Genomic DNA, 18,725 nt, shown 5'->3' with positions numbered 1-18,725 from the left:
ATACAAGATTGTGTTCGTAAGCAATTATCATATTGTAAATCTGAAACAAAAAAAAATCTAGATTAAAAGTTTCCAGCAATTTAATCTGTGGATACGTCGATTGTAAAGGCGTAATAGTTGACGTGAAAAATATATGTCATAAGTCTTAAGCTGCAAAGCTTTAGCCGGCAGTCGCTGGCCTCACGCCTACCAATACGGAAGGCTTTATAGTCGCGACGTCATATTCAAAGTTCAAGTTTTTTTTAAATCTTCATTCGGGTTATTGTTAAAAATAAAAATGAAGTAATTTACATCATAGAATATTTTGCTAGAATTTGTTTTTAAATTTCGCGCTAAATTAATAAAAAAATAATATTTTTTTTTTATTGAAAAAAAATAGTCAACTAGTGCGACATGAGCTGTAGAAGTATAATTCAGTTGGCAATTTTATTTATAGCTGCAGTCGAAGTTGGTGAGTATACTTAATTGCTTCAACCCTAACTATGGTGTTAAAAGTTTCAAGATAACTGACATTGTTAGAACTGTACCTGTATGGTAACTATCATTAGTGGTTCACTTTAGCGCTGTCTGAGTATGACTATTGCTGGCACTTACTTAAAATAGAGCGTACCTTTCGATCACTCAACATCAGCTGGGATCGTAAGTGATAGCTCATCATTATAAAAATAATCGTATTTTATTTCAGTTTTAATCTGGAATATAGATATAAGATTTTTTTTATATATGTGATAGGGAAAGTATCTCCAAGTTGAGGCCACACATGACAGGTTATGAGTCTACTACGATATGTCAGGCAGTGAGCTAGACAAGAAAATATTCTCTGTGAGTAACAATATGTTAGGGAAATCAAACCTAGGAAAAGAGTAATAAACAACATTTTCCAAATTTTTTAATTGTGGCAGAGACCACAGTAGCATTGACCGGTGCAATACCACGACCACACTGAAGACAGACGTGATATGGAAGTAACTCCACGTTTCAACCCATAAATATGTACTGGAGCCCAAATCTAGTCCTTTTTCTCTTCCCACTTTTTTCTTATCAGGAAAGAAGATGAACGCTTCCATCTAACATATCGCAGATGTCTATGGGCAGCGGTAACTTCGATATTTAAACGAAATTATTATTTAGTCGTATGCCACCTTCCATAATATATAAAATCTTATCATCCTTATAATACTAGAATATTATACATAACATTAAATTTTCAATACAACATCTACTCATTATCATAATTTAAATCTCATATTTCCAATGCTCTGGGACGCGGCATCATTATTATTTTTCGATATTAATAACATCACATTGAAAGGTAAAATAATCAGCACACACTTCTAGAGTACAACTTGAAAAATGTTCCAATTTGTATTTCAAATCGAAACATCGCATTTATGACATCGGATACCAAAAACATAGACATAAAATATTAATAATATTGTTTGCTATAACCTTTCTTTAATCATCATCATCAACCTACCCTTATACAGGTCGGCAAAGTATGTACTACTCCTCCATACATCTGTATTAGCCGTCATATCTGAATTTACCTCCTTCTTACGCATATCCTCTTTCACACAATCCATCCATACTTTCTTTGGTCTTCCTCTACCTTTATAGCCATCCACATTCAATCTTATATCTGTCTTCAATAATAAGTCAATTATGTTTTAATGTTATTAAGATTTGTTAGATATGAACAATTTTTAGGAATTATCAATTCATTATCCATAAGTTATATTTAGATCATGATGTCCTCAATATGTAATCCTGCACTTCTCCCTATGGTGGCTCTGCACTATATGTAGCTACTACCCTTTCAAACATCTATATCAGCCGTCATTTCTATATTAATTCCCTTCTTACACATATCCTCTTTTAAACAATCCAATCCACTCATACTTTTAATAGCCTAGTAAATTTACACAACTTATTTCCTGCCTTTTCAGCGGAAGGTTCGCTCTGGTTACTAGAAACCTACCTTTAAAAAAGGTTAGCGTGTTGGTATTTTTTACGCGTCAAAATGCCACTAGAACCCCCACGTGCAACGTATACTCGGGTCGTTCTCACTTCAGCAAAAGTACATCCTAAGAGGTGGAAACTTAATTAAAAGCGAGCGCCCGAATACCGCGTTCTAGTGACCTACTGAGATTTCTATCCTTACCTATCTCATTCATAATAAATAATATGAAAAAGACAACAATCGAAAAAAAATCCTTCTTGTCTTTCGGATTTTGTCCCATTGTACAAGACGAACTTTTTAATTAAGGAAATATTATTTTAAGAACATGAGTTAGGATTTAGGAAGCTCCACCGTTGACGGACACTCCGTGACATGCTACCGATGAACACGCCACCATCATCATCATCATTTTAGGTCCCGATTTTCATAAAGATTGATTAGCTGAGATAAATCCTAAAGGGCTAAGTCACTATTCCGTGATTATCGCATGATTCGAGTTCTTATAGTATCCCAAGTGTAGTATGTTTGTATGTAGTATAGTGTTCTGTTGACAATTCCAACGAAAAAGTTCCCTTCTCAGACATGAACAGGTATAAAATAAAAATTACAAATTCAAATTGCAAAATGCAAGGAAACTTAATCTTTATTCTCTTGGAACATGGTACAAAAGAGAAAGTGACATTACATATTACACTTCAATGTTCTAGGCTTCCCTTTGAGCCGGAGCTGAATAAAATATTTTGTCTCCTCTTTGAGCCTTTGTCGTTTAAAATCTTAAAACAGATATATTATTATTTTAAGCCCAAAAGTCGGTCACAGTTGAAATACTTTTTTTATCTTAGGATAAAATTTCAAACATTAGCCTGGAATACGTAGGATGAACTAAAAAAATTTTGGATTCCTCGTTTTAAAATGATTTTTGTTCTTTTTTAATTGCTTACAGGTGGTTTGCAGCGGTTCCTAGAAGAACCGTCGTACACAGAAGTAAATCCAGGCGAAGATGCTCTGCTGATTTGTCGAATATCCGACAAGAGAGGTATCTGCTCATGGCAAAAAGATTACAAGGTAAGAGGCGCTCTTTCAAAAACAGTTCTTTAAATATTAAAATATTTTAGATATTAGTCTAATATTAACTTGCTTAAAATTGTACTATCATTGGCGACGGAGTTCAAATACGCAAATATACGCGGCACGTGAAGTCGTATTGACTTTTCATTACGCGCCGTAACGTTAATACCGCAGACAGTCTTCTGTCTGCACTCAGTAATTATGATATTTGCCGTCAATGTAAACATAGACTCTTACAACAAAAGCAAACTAATTTTAATTAAATTTTGTTACAATGTAGATGCCCTATGAAAGCCAACATTAAAATAAGTGGATTTCAGACTCAAGACAAGTACCATACTGCTAGGTGCCTTCGTCTTTCAATTGCTTATTTTGATAATTATATGAATTAAATCAAAGACATATACAGTCGAACTTAGATAAGTGAGAGTTCAAGCGATATTTTTCTTGCTTGTACAGGTTTCTCTCTAACCCGAGTTTCTCGCTTACAGAGGTTGTCCGTCATGATCAGATAATTGCTCTTGCTTAAAGAGTTTTCTTGACTATCCAGTTATCGCTTATCCAGGTTTGACTACGTAACTAAATGAATAGATATTTAGTCTATCATTCTATGAACCTGCATATGAATGATTCATATAACTTTCCAGATTAATTAATTAAGTCAAATGTCAATTTGTGTGTCGGACGTTAAAGCCGAAACAAACTTTACAGACATTCCAAGTTACCCAGCATCGTATTTGATAACGTGATCCGATTATTACGACGAGTTTCACGTTCACTACCTTATACGTATGTTCACAGTCTCTCGCCTTCAATTTCATAACGAGCCACCCTAGCCCTTTTGTCAGTACCGCGAGCTGAGAATATTTCTGTATGTACTAACCTGTCTTGGTGTATATAAATCTATGAATAGATCGTAGCAGTTAAAGGTTTCAGTACCTCTTTTAAGACTAAGGCTTTTTTTATTACTTGAATGGAAAACTAGATATTTTAGTTTTCGCCTAATCAAATTTATGTCTCCTAATCAAATAAATTATCCAGCCAGTTGGTATGTACCGTGGGAAATACGAGTGGGCGAGTCCTCGAATTGCCATGACTGGTGACTGCTCGCTACGCATTCGATCCGCCAAGCTGCATATTGACGACGGACAGTGGCGATGCCAAGTCACTGCCAGTAACTATAACATTCAGGTTATTATTGTTGAATCATAGACGACATATTCCTTCTTTTAAGTCGCTCTGTGCTTTGTATCAGTACCATTTGGTTTCAGGATTCCCTATCCAGTCAACCAGCGATACTCGCCGTACGCGTTGCTCCGAAAATGCCAAGTATTTACTACAACGGCTCACGTGTTCTTACGGATCATAGTATCAGTCTAGCTGCCGGGTCTAAAACAACTATCATCTGCGAGGTCAGATATGGTAACCCACCGGCTTACATTGAATGGTTGTTAGGTAAATGTAGAAAAAATCATTTAAATTAAAATTAATAACACTAATTTTTTCTTACAAAAAGATTTTTATAATACTCAGGAGCAGAATAGGAATCGAATGATTGGATTGGTTCAGTCGTTTAAGCTTGAAGATGTTACAAAAACGTGCTTATAAATGCGCGAAAAACATTACTCTCACGAGTTAGTTGGGTAAAAAAAAACTTAGTACGTAGCCTATGTCCATTTATGACAATGATCTACATCTGTGCAAAATTTTATCAAAATCCGCTAAATCCAAACTTTCGCCATATAAGTATGATTAGAAAAAAAATCTATGAGATATTAAAAAGGGAATTCACGTCAAGATTTTCTAGCTATTGTGGCTTGCATTGGATACTATTACGTCTTTCAGAAAAGGGTCAGGTTATAGCATGGAGTCAAACAAATACATCAGAAGTAGACCACCCTCATTTGTGGGCAGCGCGCGCTGTACTGGAGGTGATCCCGACCAGAGCCACACATCGCAAGCAACTTGTTTGTCGAGCACATCATCCTTCTTATCCGCCGCCGTACTATAAAGATGCGTATATTATGTTTGACGTCAAATGTTAGTGCTATTTGAATTCCTACTATTAGTTCAATCTCGTAGAGTCCCTTGTTTTAATCAATGGTTAATATATTATTTTTTCAATCACTCAAGTTCAAATATATTTTACATGCTATTTGATTAAGTGTCCATACAATCAAAACTAAAAGTAACTTAAAATAAAATTTTTCGTTGTTGACCTAAGTATGAATTGACTTTATTGTATTTTGTATTTTATTATTTAAATAATTAACAGATACAAAAAGGTTTATAGAGTAACATCTAGTGTTACGGGAAACAGTGCAAAGAACTTGAACTTTACCTCACATAAACAATGAGATGTAATAACTTTTAAAAAGGTTACAAAAACTTCATACACTAGACAGGCAAGGAAACGTTTTTAAAACGATTACAAAGCAGTATAAAAACCAGTATCTTTTTGATACGTCTATTTGAAGTACCTACCGTTTGTCCGAGACCATAATCTCTGTATAAAACATATTGATATTTTCATCCCTCTAATTATAATATATGTTTGAAACGGGAATTTTAGTCTTGGTAACTCAACATTGGTTATTCATAAAACTGTTATTACTATTTCAAAACAGTGTTATAATCATTACAGTTATTCCAGTTGCTTCAATTGTAAGACCGGACGGGGAAGGACTATCTATGCTTGAAGAAGGTTTAAGCTCTTTAACATTACATTGTAAGGGAGACGGTAATCCAAAACCTAATGTATGGTGGACAAAAAACGGTCAAAGAATAGTCACTGATGGTCCTAATCTTATAATTGAGTCTGTTACGAGAAATGATTCAGGTGAATAAAGTACTGCAAAGTTAAGTTGTTAAGATGGATAACAAATATTCAGATAACTTTGTGCGATGGTAAATTCTACGACTGAATAACTTTAAAACTATTTCACTTTACAAGTATCGTCATTATTTTTCTGGTTTTGTTGCGTTATTTGCCAAGTTAGGATTTTTTTTATTTAATGAATACATTAACGTCTTCATACAATTTTTGCTGTTAAAAGCAATAGTTTGTAATAAATAATAATTGAAAGCAACACTTCACTTTTTAGGTATTTACAGATGCCTAGCTAAAAATTCTATGGGTAAATCCGATTCAGTTAAAATTGAAATAGATGTCAAGTGTAAGTAAAAACGTCTTATAATATTTAAATGTTTCCTTTGTCTGTTTGTCGTAATAAACAATCCCTTAGTGATCAAGTAACGACTGAGTATCGAAGTAACTAATTGGATCTTATTTATATTTTTCCACTATTTGTAATCGTTATCATATTGATACCATTACTATATTTTAGTCCCTCCACAAATAACTTGGATAGGTCCTCGTTTGTCAGTTAACGCAAATCTGCATTCACAAGTTAACCTGGATTGCAAGGCTGATGGGAACCCGGCACCATCGTATCAATGGTACTACTGGTAAGTCAACAGCATTCGCTTTATTCTTCTACTTCACTTTACTATGAACTTTTGCCTGATTTATATTATACCAGTACAAAAGTACAGTAGTGGTAGCCAATACTGATTTTCAGCGCTGCTGTTCTACTGTACTGGCATAATAGAAACCAGACATTATAATCATTTCTTTTTAAAATATAAAATGAGATCGAGTGCCATACATCATCGTCATTCGTTTACTGCCATAGGACATAGGCCTTTTTTCTTTTACACCATTCTTTACGATTTTATATTATGTATTCATGGCATTTTAAAAGGTAACTTTAGAATGCCGGTTGATGACTTATTATCTTCCAGCCCCAAGTCATTAGCCACCAATAATATTTGTTTAGACGGATACATAATATCATCTGCATCCAAACTTCAAATATTTAACGTGACGTACTCTCAACGCGGAAAATATGTTTGTATCGCTAGAAATTACATTGGAGGTGAAGAAAGGTAAGTCAATAATAGTAAAATAAATAAAATAAAATAAGCCTTTATTGCTGTTTAACAAAGATACTATACTTAATCTCTAAAATATTAAACATAGAACTTAATCCTTATATTACATTATGTCTGTATCGGCAATGGTTTGATTTTCTGCAACAGCTTGTCTTTCGACAAAGGCCTCCTCTAAGTCTTTCCACTCTTCTCTGTCTTTTCCGACTCGGATCCAGCAAGATCCCGCTAACTTTTTAAACTCGTCCTCCCAACGCTTAAATTGTCTATTAATAGTAATTTCAGCTTTGTTTAGGGGAAACTTATGGTTAAAAGTAAGAAAACTATCAGTTATATCTAAACCAAATATGATACACTCAGATTCAAAAATTATTGAAGAAAAATTGAAGTCTTTTGGTTAATTATTATCAAATCTTTGTCATACAAGCAATGCTGATGAAACGTCATAATTTACTTCTATAATATTTTATTATCTTCTCACCAGAAAATTCACTAACCTAAAAAATTTATGATCGTCTACTTTATTCTTAGAATTCATAAATCAAAAGCAATAACTCTGAATGTCTTTGGACCACCTATTGGGACAGACATCAGAACAGCTGAGGGCTGGCAAGGCAGTACAGCAAGCATGCAAGCGACGGTATGTTCCGATCCGTCACCGACTATGGCCTACTGGTTCTGGGGCCGATTCCGATTAGATGTACCTTCAGAAATTGGTAAGTCTTATGAGTACAATATCAATGATTCCAATAGAAATGGTTAAAGCCATAGACAGACTATAATTAACAGTTAACCTTGTAAATTTAAAAATATCACTGATAAAATACTTTTTCTTATATAAATACAAAACATTAAATAACATTATTTTACACATTTCACTTTATCACACAATTTTTACAAAATAACAAAAAATTAAAATATCGTAATGGCCGCCATGTATGGATTTTGACGTCTCTTTGTTTACTAAACTTAGGATTTCAACTGAAATGATAGTTTGATGAGTATCAATTGTTAGGGTTTAATTAAATAATTTTACTTAATTGTTTAAATATAATAATAATTTAATTATTTAAATGTAATAACAATAATTTAATTAAATAATGTTTTCTTTTTCTAATAGATCGATATAAGGCATTTCGAAAAGGAGGCATAGAAGACTGTTACCTTTATACACTGTCAATACGAGACGTTCAATCTTCTGATGCGGGAGATTACGTGCTGCGCGTAGGAAATGACAAAGGATTTTCATCACATAAAATATCCTTAAAAGTACACGGTATGTCTTCATTAGTAAGTTTAATTTGAAATTTTCTTTCAAGACATCATCGGGTGCTTAAAAACTGTTTACGGATGTCTGTTTTATTGTGCTCTATTATATTCAAAACTATTTTAACGATTTTGAAGAGTTCCCTTGTCATTCAATTAATTTTCATTCGCATAGTATGTGAGTTTAATGGTTTAGAATCTAATTTGTTCAAATTCCTTTAGAGACAACTAACGTGACACCACTGATCGCAGTAGTGCTGGTCTTTGCAGCATTGCTGGTGCTACTACTGTGCCTCATATTGCGATGTCGACGGAAGGGAGGTAATCTAATTGTGACGTCAAATCTAACAAGTGTGACAAACATTTTGATGTTTATGATTTTTTCTTTTTTTTTTCAGATACACATTACAGAATTACTAAACTTGACAGGTATTTGATTTGTAATATGCTAGATTACTGTAGTTTAATTTTAATCAAATATTAACATAACTGTTTTTTCTGATACATTCTCTTTCCTCCTTTTCCTCTGTCTCTTACTCTTTTTACATTACTTGTCTTCCTCTTTTCTTTCCATTTTCCATCTTTCTCTTCCCTTCCGTATTCTCAATGTAAGTTATACTAATTTTCCTTTGCATTAATCAAAAGGTACGCAGAACATCTACACGCGAGTACAGCATGCAGTCATCGAAGTCCAATAATGCATATATCAAGACTCCAAGCCAAAGCTGAACAAGAAATTGAAGAGAATCTCTACAGTTCACCAATAGCGTTACAAACGCGACATCCCAGAATCACATTACAGCCACATTGAAAAAAGATGAATATGTACCAGGAATTTATTAAACAATAACTTAATGTCAAGTTTAATGATTAATTAACGTGTTTAAGTTTTATTTTAGAGTAGAAGTTGCAGATAAAGTATGATAACCGTTGTTCGGAACTATGAGTTTTATGAATCAATTTAAAAATAAAAGAAAAATCATTTAGATAACCAAAATAAAAGCAATATTCCTACGAATATTAGTTTCGTTTTATTTAATATATTTATAATGTCACTATTTGTATTGTGCTATTAGGTCTTCATACAGAATTTTTTTCCAAAAAAAACTGAATAAATTACTTTAATGATATAAATGATGTTTCATTAATTAAATAAATTAAATAAAAAAAATACATAAAAAATTTAAAATTACAAAAAAATATAAAGTACTTGTACTTGATATATAAAAATTAATCTGATTGAGCGAGAACTGAACGCATCACTATAACTTTAAATGTGGCAACATTATTTTACAAAGTGACATTAGCTACTGTCAGTTAGCTTCGTCTAATTAAAAATCCGACTATAGTTACCAATACTATTAACAACTTACTTGAGAGAATTTAAAGTAACTGGAGCGAGAATATTAGACAAGTAAACAAAACAATAAAATACTGCCTTAAATCATTCGGCGTTACATATTGTATTAATAGAGCATGGATTTACAAACATTGTTCTTCTAAAACAATATTCAAAAACTTGTTACAATGTAAAAAGCTTTACATCGATCAAATGCACCGTCACGAATACAAACAAAGCATTAATTGATGCATGGGGAGTGCTGACCATATTGTTTTTTAAAGGAAAGGGAATATTAGTTGTTTTCAGAATATACGCCTTTTATTTTGCAATCTAACTGAATATTGTAACCGTATAATTCCAATACAATACCAGTTGTATTATTAAACATAATCATCCCTTTCATTTACTTTGATTAAACAAAGACAACGTGTGTTGACAAATTTCAAGCCAATCTAATACTACATTTAGTTCCACGGTATCAATAGTTTTGAAGAAGAAAATTATCGTTCTTCTTGCAGTGCGGCTCAGACTAGTGCAGTTTCTTATCTCTATTTGACTCTATCTCTAACTAAGTAAGAAATTGATCAGCACTCACAATTGTGGTCAACTTTTTTATGTCACGTAGACAAGACTTAATTTTGCCACCAAAATTATCAGTAATAAATAAATTAATAATAATGTTTTCATAGAAATCAATCGCTATTTTATCCTCGTAGTTCCTGTTAAAATGTTCATCAAATACTCGTATTAATATTGTATATACGAATATAATATGAAGGGGCTTACAAAATACTGGGAATCGACACAAAGCACTGCACACATATGCAGGCCTGTCAATTACACTCACACAGATGCAGGTAAGCTGCAGGCAGATGCGTTGCCTTGGCGACGGCCCGGGCAAAGGGATCTTTATTAATGCCCTCGGATGTTTGCATCGATGTAAATTGATAACCAAATGATTTGATATAAACAAGAAGTGCATAATTTGATTTTACAATATGTGATTACCTTTGTCTCTACATCTACTAACGGTGAGTTGTCACTGGAATCACACCTGTACGAAATTGTCATTTTTTATCTCAGTTTTTTAAATGATAATGAAAGAGACAACAATACGATTATTTCAGCAAAAGAAACTCACGGGGATGTGAAGGGAACAGATTTCTTTTGTTTTTTTCTTTGTAATGGAAACCTTCGAAGTTGATTCGTAATATGAAGTGTCGAAGATGGTACTTTAAATTCTCGCATCATTTTCTTTTGTTTTTTAACTACTCAATTTCTGTTTAACGTTAATAACACAAGCATATTATGAAAAAAGAATTAATTAAGCTCACTGGAATGAACAACAGTAGTCATTTATTAAACATATCTTCTTTGCCGAACAAACCAAAAAAAGGATTACACCATAAAATTCATTATTAATTCATATCTGCATTGCTTTGGTTGTACCAAACAATGAACTGAGTTCATAAAGGTTGCTTTTTCATTAGCGATTCCGACTACCAAATAATCAAATTTATACAGTACTCGGACAAACTGAATGCTGTTGCAGACACAAAGACGCGAATTTAATAAACGTTCTGGTCATCGTTCGGGGCTCGAACCTGCACCCCCGCTTTGTAAACATACCGCGCAAGCACCGTCCGTTCATTCGTGTATCTGTGCCGGTACGAGGCTTAATCTGTCTGTTACAGGTAGAATTTAATTTCGATTGACGTGGAATGTAATGATGTATAGTCCGACCAAAGTGAATTGATACTAGATATAGTAACAAAAATGACTACCAATAAATTATCTGGCCGTGTCGATGAGGGGAAAGCTGCGGCCCCCTTTTCTCGAAGCAACTTGTATTGTGGAGTTTGAGAGTGTGAGTGGACCCACACTTTAAGACTTTTTGATGACGTTAATTAATAAAATGAAACTATGTTTAAAATGTTTTATCTAAATTTAATTTTTTTCATTATTTCTATTAGATTTTCTTTATTTTTGCTATTTTGTCTAATAATACTAAAATTAACAGAAAAACTAGTATCAAGAATAATAATATATTATTTTTCTGGTGTTATTTTTTCAATCATTATATTGGACTTAGCGTGTCGAGAAGGCTTACTGTATGAAAATAGACTCATCGATCCCAACTTCACAAAAAGCTCTTGGAAAAACGGTCTTCAAAGAGATTAAACTTGGAGGGTTTTGATGGAAGTATTCAATGTACTTCGTTACATAAATAGAATGACTCAATAGCAAGAAAACCTAGTAATACGTCATTCATTATAAAACTAAAATATTATAAATTTAATTACATTAATACAGTAATATAAAAAACTATAAAATATTAAGTGAAACATAATGAAATTGTTCAAATAGTTAAAAAAAACTAAACTTATTACATTTACGATCCTAACAAAAAAGTATACAAAGTCCTAAACTAACATCCAAAGCAAATTATTTCAAATCATTATTTATGTTACCGGCTCTAGGCTATGCTAGTTACTCCTATCGCGTATAGGAAGAACTAGTTTAACCTAGGCAAAACTATTTTGTCCTGAAATCGGGTTTGAGCAGTAACATATACGTAATTAAATTGACAAAAGTCTAAACTTTACATAATACTAGCTGTCGCCCGCGACACCGTCCGCGCGCAGTTAAAAAAAATGAAAAATAGATGTTGGCCGATTCTCAGACCTACTGAATATGCTCACAAAATTTCATGAGAATCGGTCAAGCCGTTTCGGAGGAGTACGGTGACGAAAACTGTGACACGAGAATTTTACATATTAGATAAACTTATCAAGGTCAATAGTCCTTAATAGAATACATATAGTAGGTCCAGAAATACAAAATAATTGACACACCATAAAAAAAAATATGTTTATGAACTAAAAATATTTTATAATTTATTTCAATTGATGCCTATTTATAAAAATCAATGTATTAAAATATATTACAGTTAACAGTAACTCGTAGCTTAACTATAACAATTTATTGAATAAATAATAATTTTTAAATTCAATAACTTACATGGTTAATTTCTCAAATGTGAACGCAGCCCACGAGTTGGGCGGGCGGCTGTTGCTTACGCCCTATACCAAATAAAACATGAAACCAGTGGGAGTCCAGCGCCAGTCTCGCATATTACACCCAACCGATAACATCCTAGCTCAAAACTTTTTTTTAATATAATATAATAATAATATTTTTTTCCAAACATTCAAATAACATCTACGTTAAAAAAGGTAATTTTTAGTGTTGTGTAAAATTAAAAAAAAACAGATTTAAAGAAAAATCTCTTTTATTGTCTTATTTTTTAATTATTTTAGTTGCATCAGTATATTAAGCTATTTAAATAGCAAGAAAAATGTTTGAAGAAGATAAGAGTAACAAAGAGAATCGCGCGCAAACACGGCCTACCGTAAACGTACCGCTTGCGGTGAGAATGTAAGTAACTTGACAACTTATTTATTGATAATTGAAGTAATTGCAACATTCTTAGTTATCAGTAATTACTACTTGATAAGAAAAGTAATTTGTAATTTCTAGAACTGCTTTGTTTTTTTATATTGCGACAACATTTTTTCTAATATAGTTAAAATTACATTAGTTTTATTTATTATTCTGAATTTCCAATTGTAAATCTTATTAATATTATAAATGCGAATGTTTGGATGGATGGATGGAACGCCAGAACGGCTCAACGGATCTCGATGAAATTTGGCATAGATGTAGTGGATTTTTTTAAATTCCACGCGGACGGAGTCGCTGGCGACAGCTAGTATTATACATATAACTTAAAGTTAGCTATTACTAGCAATTCTGTTGTTGAATAAGTTAACTAGGATTCGAACCTACGTTGTTCTCACGACATATTAGCGTAGCACAGTCTTTGTTAATCTTTTGTAATTTATTTGAACACTTTACAATAATTTTATTTACGTTGTTTCAATACCTAGCCTAGATTTATAATTGCAAATTTATTTATTAGTTAAAAAAGAGTTGTATCGCGTACAGCTGAATAAAAATATATTGTTTCAGGTATTACAAACGATATGCAGAAGAGAAATATTATTACATACAACCACCAAAGTTGTATGTAAACACAACTGAAAAGAAACAATAATGTCGATGACTGACTAACCTTTTTTTTATAATTATTTTTCTTTGCGTATTTGTTATTAATTTTTTACAAATTACTAAACTACAAAAACAATCCAAAATTCTAAATCTAAAAGCATTTGATTTGTTTTAAGTATTGATTAATAGATGGCGCTGTAGCTTATTATTGTAAATAATAACAAAGATCAAACTACCCTCTTCTTTGCATTTAAAAGTATCGTTATTTTTTATATTTTTTAACTTAAAAAGTCTATATTTGCAAAATAATTCAGCAAATAAAACAACATTAATAAAATTATTTAGAAATTAGATGAATCAATTAGAAATTATTTACAAAACGAAAACAGAACCTGGCGAAATGTGAAACCTGTTTCTGAAACACAAGAAATGGTGGAGAATACAGGTAAGGTTATCATTGTATATGACGTGTATATTTAATTTATAAAAAAAAAAAACCACCTTGATAAAATAGCAAAAATGTTCTACTTTCATATTGATTCAAAGGCTCCTACGATCCTAAATAATATATGTAGAAGGTACAGTAAATTACTGCACAAAAGACAAACATTTTTACATACAGTTAATAACTATTTTAATTTTTTTTATGCAGATTGCCAGCGAAACTATGAAACTACCAGAGCTCCATCAAATATTCGAATTTCATACCGCAAATTACTCAAATACCATGGAATACAAACTATTGTTATATGAAGCATGCTCTCTCTTACTTATCAGGTAAAGCCTTTGTTTTGTATACGTTCACCTATTTTTATTGATTTAAATATCTTTATGTGTCATATTAGGAAGAACTACAATATATATTGGACTTATATAATAATAAAATAAAGTACTTATTTAAAAATATTATAATTATCACACTATTCGTTTTTGGCTTTTCTTCTATATTATTTGTCAGTGTTTATATTAATAAATATTAGATAGATAACGTCACAATTTTTATTACTTATATTGTGTAGTAACTAACTTAAAATCAGTTAGTAATGTTACGATAGTCACTTAGAATATCAATCAATTTAAGTAAGCCTCTGATAAGATGAACCGAAGATCCGGTCAAGGTTGCGTTTAGAAATAGACGTCTTTTGGATGTCGACTACAATGACAATATCGTTTTTGATTTTAACATTAATTCAAAATTGTTTTTAGGACTCGCTATTCACAGTATGTTGTGAGTTTTCATTGCGGAAACAACCGTTCCAAAACATATATTTCAAAATAATTATTTTAAAATCAAAAATCAGAAAATTAATTAATTATCTGAAAAATTGACATTAGAATTTTTGGCACATTTGTGTTTGTTAGTGAAAACTCAAAATTTATAATTAATTGTATTTGTGAGCACCCATACAAAAACTTTAACAGTTTCCAAAAATTACAACGTTTTATTTAAGACATTTTACTCTGGTTCTAATTAAACGATTTGATCTTTAAATCGATAATCGATGCATGAGATCCGAAGATTGTTTTATTTAGTTTGTGTTGGACAAAGTACAAATTGGATTAGTGGCTCCAAACGATATATCAGAATTTTTAATTGCTTTGAATAAATATATTAAAAATGTTAATGATTGAGTTCGATCGTAAATAAATTATAAATATTTTCAGCTTTTTACATTATAATCTAATATCTTTCATTATAACTTAAATAATATTAGTGCAAGTAATAAATGTACATACGTTAATGTTCGGACTAAGAAGGGTATTCAAAATAGAAACAATCTAACATTTATAAACAGAATCTAATAAACTAATATAACTCATCGTTATGGCATTAATCATCAATTATAAATTAAGTTAGTATAAAAAAACTAAGAAGTGTATTAGGTTAACTTAAAAGCTATCGCTTCTTTCAATAGTTCTAATAGTTCTATTAATAGTTTAATTATCTCTATTTAATAGTTTAAGACTTACCCACAACTTCGCCCGCACGTTTCCTTTGATGGCAAAATTGAAAAAAAAAGAAAACCTAAGTTACCCCATACATCATTTATGTTATTACCCAAAAACAAGGCGGACTTTTGGACAAAATTAAAAAAATTACTTACACACTCCATTTTTATTTATCTGTACAGATTTAAATCACATTAATAGAATTAAACATATCCTAGTTAAGTAAGAGTTTACGTAGATACATTAACTTAATTAATGCCTTGGATATTAAGTGTACATTTGCAAAAGAGCCAATGATGTGATACAAGTAGTATGAAGTAGTGAAGAAGCTTATTCTTAAACTTGCATTTAAGTGTAAATAATAAATAATTATAGTTAGAAAACTGTAACAACAAGAAAGTTGAAACAATTTGAGTTTTTGAAAAAAGTTTTTGAAGAATTTTTTCTTTGAAAAATGGAAAGATTATATATAAGTTTTCTTCCAAAACAATTTTTATTTTTTTATTTTTCGCAATTAATTAAAAAGTTTTATCAAAGTAAAAATTTATTTTGGAATCCAGTACCGAAGACGCGCCGACAACTCCCGAACAAATCTGAGCGCGTGTGACGTCATAATGTTAGTTCTTACTCATAATAGTATACAGAGATAATAAGTACAGTGCTTTGAGCTTTGATTTATTTCATTCTGTCATTGTTAAATACTCAAAACACCTGTGCAATCAATATAAAAAATATTATTGCTCATTAATTAAATAACTTGAGTTTAAGAATACTAATTACCTGCTGAAGTTGCATAATCATGGTATTCAATGTCATGAACTTTTCTTAACTTTTCATTAATTGTTAAGGTAACTGAATAAGCTTTACTTCGAACTCGATGTTCTGGACATACACGTCCTTTGACAATACAAATACCATTTTTGTGGCTAAGTTGAACATAACCTATAGCTTTGTCACCGTAACTTTCACGTGATGCTCTAAAATTAATTTAATAAGTAATTATATTCAATTAGAATTTGAATTCGGCATAATTAAACCGAAGGTAATTTTTCAAAAAATTTGTGATCATAAACATATAAGCATCAGGAATATTATCAGAATTAGCTTTTATAAATGTATCACACATAGCTGAACGAAATTAACTTTAACAAATCGTTTTTTAATAGTAAATTTACAATGTTTTTGTCAAGTAACGTATTGCTTTTAACGCTGCACTGTTATGAAATTGCTATTACATTATGACGTCACAAGTATGGTGACCAATCGTGTTGCGTTCACAGTCACGTGTCTTTATTTTAAATTTTATTAATTTTTAATCGCTTATAATTATAATAATTGAAAAAAAAATCGTTTTTCACGTTACATATCAATAAAATTAATAATTAAGTTTTAATATATATAAAAAAAAATTATTCAAAATCCCAATTAATAATTACTAATAAATCAATTTTGATTTCTGACTATAATATTTGGTTTTTAATATTACAACTTGATAAATAAGTATGATAATAGGTCATAAAAGTGGCATACAAACAAGCAACCATCCAAACCGTGCAAATAGCGAAGTGACCACTGCCCACAAACAGAGGAGCGAACGCACAGATTGAGGGTATTTCCACTTACATGTCGCCTTCTTTGCGAAAACAACCTCTACTTCCCATTCCTTCTTTACAAGAAAAGTACAAAAAAAACAGTGCGGTTCTCGCGAAATTTCTTGCCGCGCACGGCCGCGTTGTGGAATGGTCTGTCCTCGGCAGTATTTCCAAACCACTACGACTTAGGGTCCTTCAAGAAGCGAGCGTATCACCATCTCAAAGGCCGGCAACGCATTTGCGATTCCTCTGGTATCGCAGATGTCCATGGGCGTCGATGAACACCTTGGTGTTCCCGCTGCTCGTTTGCCCCCTTCTCTTATAAAAAAAAATACCCTACAAACCATAAAGTTACAAAATATTAATTAGATTTAAATATTTATTTAAATTTAAAAGTTACAATTGTTTTCATTGATTCTTGATTGATTTATTTGGTACACAAAGGTTAATTACTTTAAGTATATTCTATAATTATGTAGCTTGTAAGATCTTAGGTTTTAGAATTAAACCTCTATTAGTATTACGTAATGATTGTAAAATTATTCTACACATGTTTAGGATTCCGTCCTAATCAGTAGTTGTCATATATAATTAAAAGTACATACTATACTATACTATTATACTATACTATATTTCTAGTATGTTTAATATTTCGCAAAATAGTTTTCTTTGCACTATATTTAATTTCATACATTTTTGTTTCGAGATACAAGGCCTCTACGCTTGTGCTATGACTTTGCTACGGTGCATCGTAGAATTGTTACAAACGATCTTCGAAATTATGACAAAATGAGTCAGGCTTTTTTTTTTGATTACTTTTTTTAATAATCTGAGTTAAGAACAGGTTAAATAAATATTTATCTAACTTCACTGTCATCGAATGTTAAGTTTTTAAAATTATTGTCGTCTCTTACATTCTGGTTTAGTTTTTTGATCACCTGTCCTTGTATTGAATTTTAGACAGTACACCCTCGGTTAGTAACGTGGCCAATGCAGTCATGGTGGTCTACAATTTAAAAGATATTTAAGATTTTTTGTCATTTCTATGCTTTCGTGCAAAAATAAATTCAGCTTAATTAGCTATAATTTTATATACTGTAGATTTAACATACTGCTGTTCGACAATCTTGCATATTATAGATAGCAATCTCTTATATTGTACAGTATTATTTAAGTAAATAATGTTAACAAATACGTAACTTTTAAATCTAGGTTTGGTAATATTAAATACTAACTTTTAGATTATATTAACCATCGTCACCCTGTCTTTATCCCACTCATCGGGGTTGGCACAAAAAATTTTCGTTCTTCTGGATCCAAATCCATCTTCGATCATTTTACGCTACTCCCTTCTGAATCGTGTCACCTTTCCTTCTATATCTTCCTAGGACAACCTATACCGGTATACCCCTCTATATTAATGTTTAATGTCTTATTTTCTTCCCCCTTAGTGCCTAAAACATGTAAATTTTTTAGATGATTTTAATTTAGATTTAAATTATACTGCAATTAATGATGAATTGTA

At 31.4% G+C, this 18,725-nt stretch overlaps 2 protein-coding genes across 2 annotated transcripts; both read left to right on the top strand.

The window, feature by feature from the left end:
- Nucleotides 1-3,932: 3,932 nt before the first annotated feature.
- On the top strand, nt 3,933-6,500 carry LOC123721579 (hemicentin-2-like). Its single transcript, XM_045680675.1, has 6 exons — nt 3,933-4,219; nt 4,300-4,483; nt 4,874-5,068; nt 5,673-5,867; nt 6,133-6,204; nt 6,376-6,500. The coding sequence occupies exons 1-6, from the start codon at nt 4,079-4,081 to the stop codon at nt 6,498-6,500; spliced, it is 912 nt and encodes a 303-aa protein (XP_045536631.1). The 5' UTR covers nt 3,933-4,078.
- A 303-nt stretch (nt 6,501-6,803) lies between these two features.
- Nucleotides 6,804-9,073, top strand: LOC106712083 (fibroblast growth factor receptor 3). The gene is made up of 6 exons (XM_014504530.2): nt 6,804-6,976; nt 7,511-7,695; nt 8,100-8,255; nt 8,468-8,566; nt 8,644-8,674; nt 8,891-9,073. Exons 1-6 carry the CDS (start codon nt 6,804-6,806, stop codon nt 9,054-9,056), a joined length of 810 nt encoding a protein of 269 aa, XP_014360016.2. The 3' UTR covers nt 9,057-9,073.
- Nucleotides 9,074-18,725: the final 9,652 nt, after the last annotated feature.

The sequence above is a fragment of the Papilio machaon genome, chromosome 13 (genome assembly GCF_912999745.1).
Source record: "Papilio machaon chromosome 13, ilPapMach1.1, whole genome shotgun sequence".
Lineage (NCBI taxonomy): Eukaryota > Metazoa > Arthropoda > Insecta > Lepidoptera > Papilionidae > Papilio > Papilio machaon.
Note: the sequence above shows the minus strand (reverse complement) of the source record. Positions and strands in the feature narration are given on the sequence as shown.

What these genes read in the sequence shown, in the direction of transcription:
- LOC123721579 (XM_045680675.1), top strand. Translation starts at nt 4,079, where the DNA reads ATGTACCGTGGGAAATACGAGTGGGCGAGTCCTCGAATTGCCATGACT. An exon ending in TGTTACGAGAAATGATTCAG is followed by an intron (nt 5,868 to 6,132) that starts GTGAATAAAGTA and finishes TTCACTTTTTAG; the next exon opens with GTATTTACAGATGCCTAGCT. An exon ending in AATTGAAATAGATGTCAAGT is followed by an intron (nt 6,205 to 6,375) that starts GTAAGTAAAAAC and finishes ACTATATTTTAG; the next exon opens with TCCCTCCACAAATAACTTGG.
- LOC106712083 (XM_014504530.2), top strand. Translation starts at nt 6,804, where the DNA reads ATGCCGGTTGATGACTTATTATCTTCCAGCCCCAAGTCATTAGCCACC. An exon ending in AGATGTACCTTCAGAAATTG is followed by an intron (nt 7,696 to 8,099) that starts GTAAGTCTTATG and finishes TTTTTCTAATAG; the next exon opens with ATCGATATAAGGCATTTCGA. An exon ending in AGAATTACTAAACTTGACAG is followed by an intron (nt 8,675 to 8,890) that starts GTATTTGATTTG and finishes ATTAATCAAAAG; the next exon opens with GTACGCAGAACATCTACACG.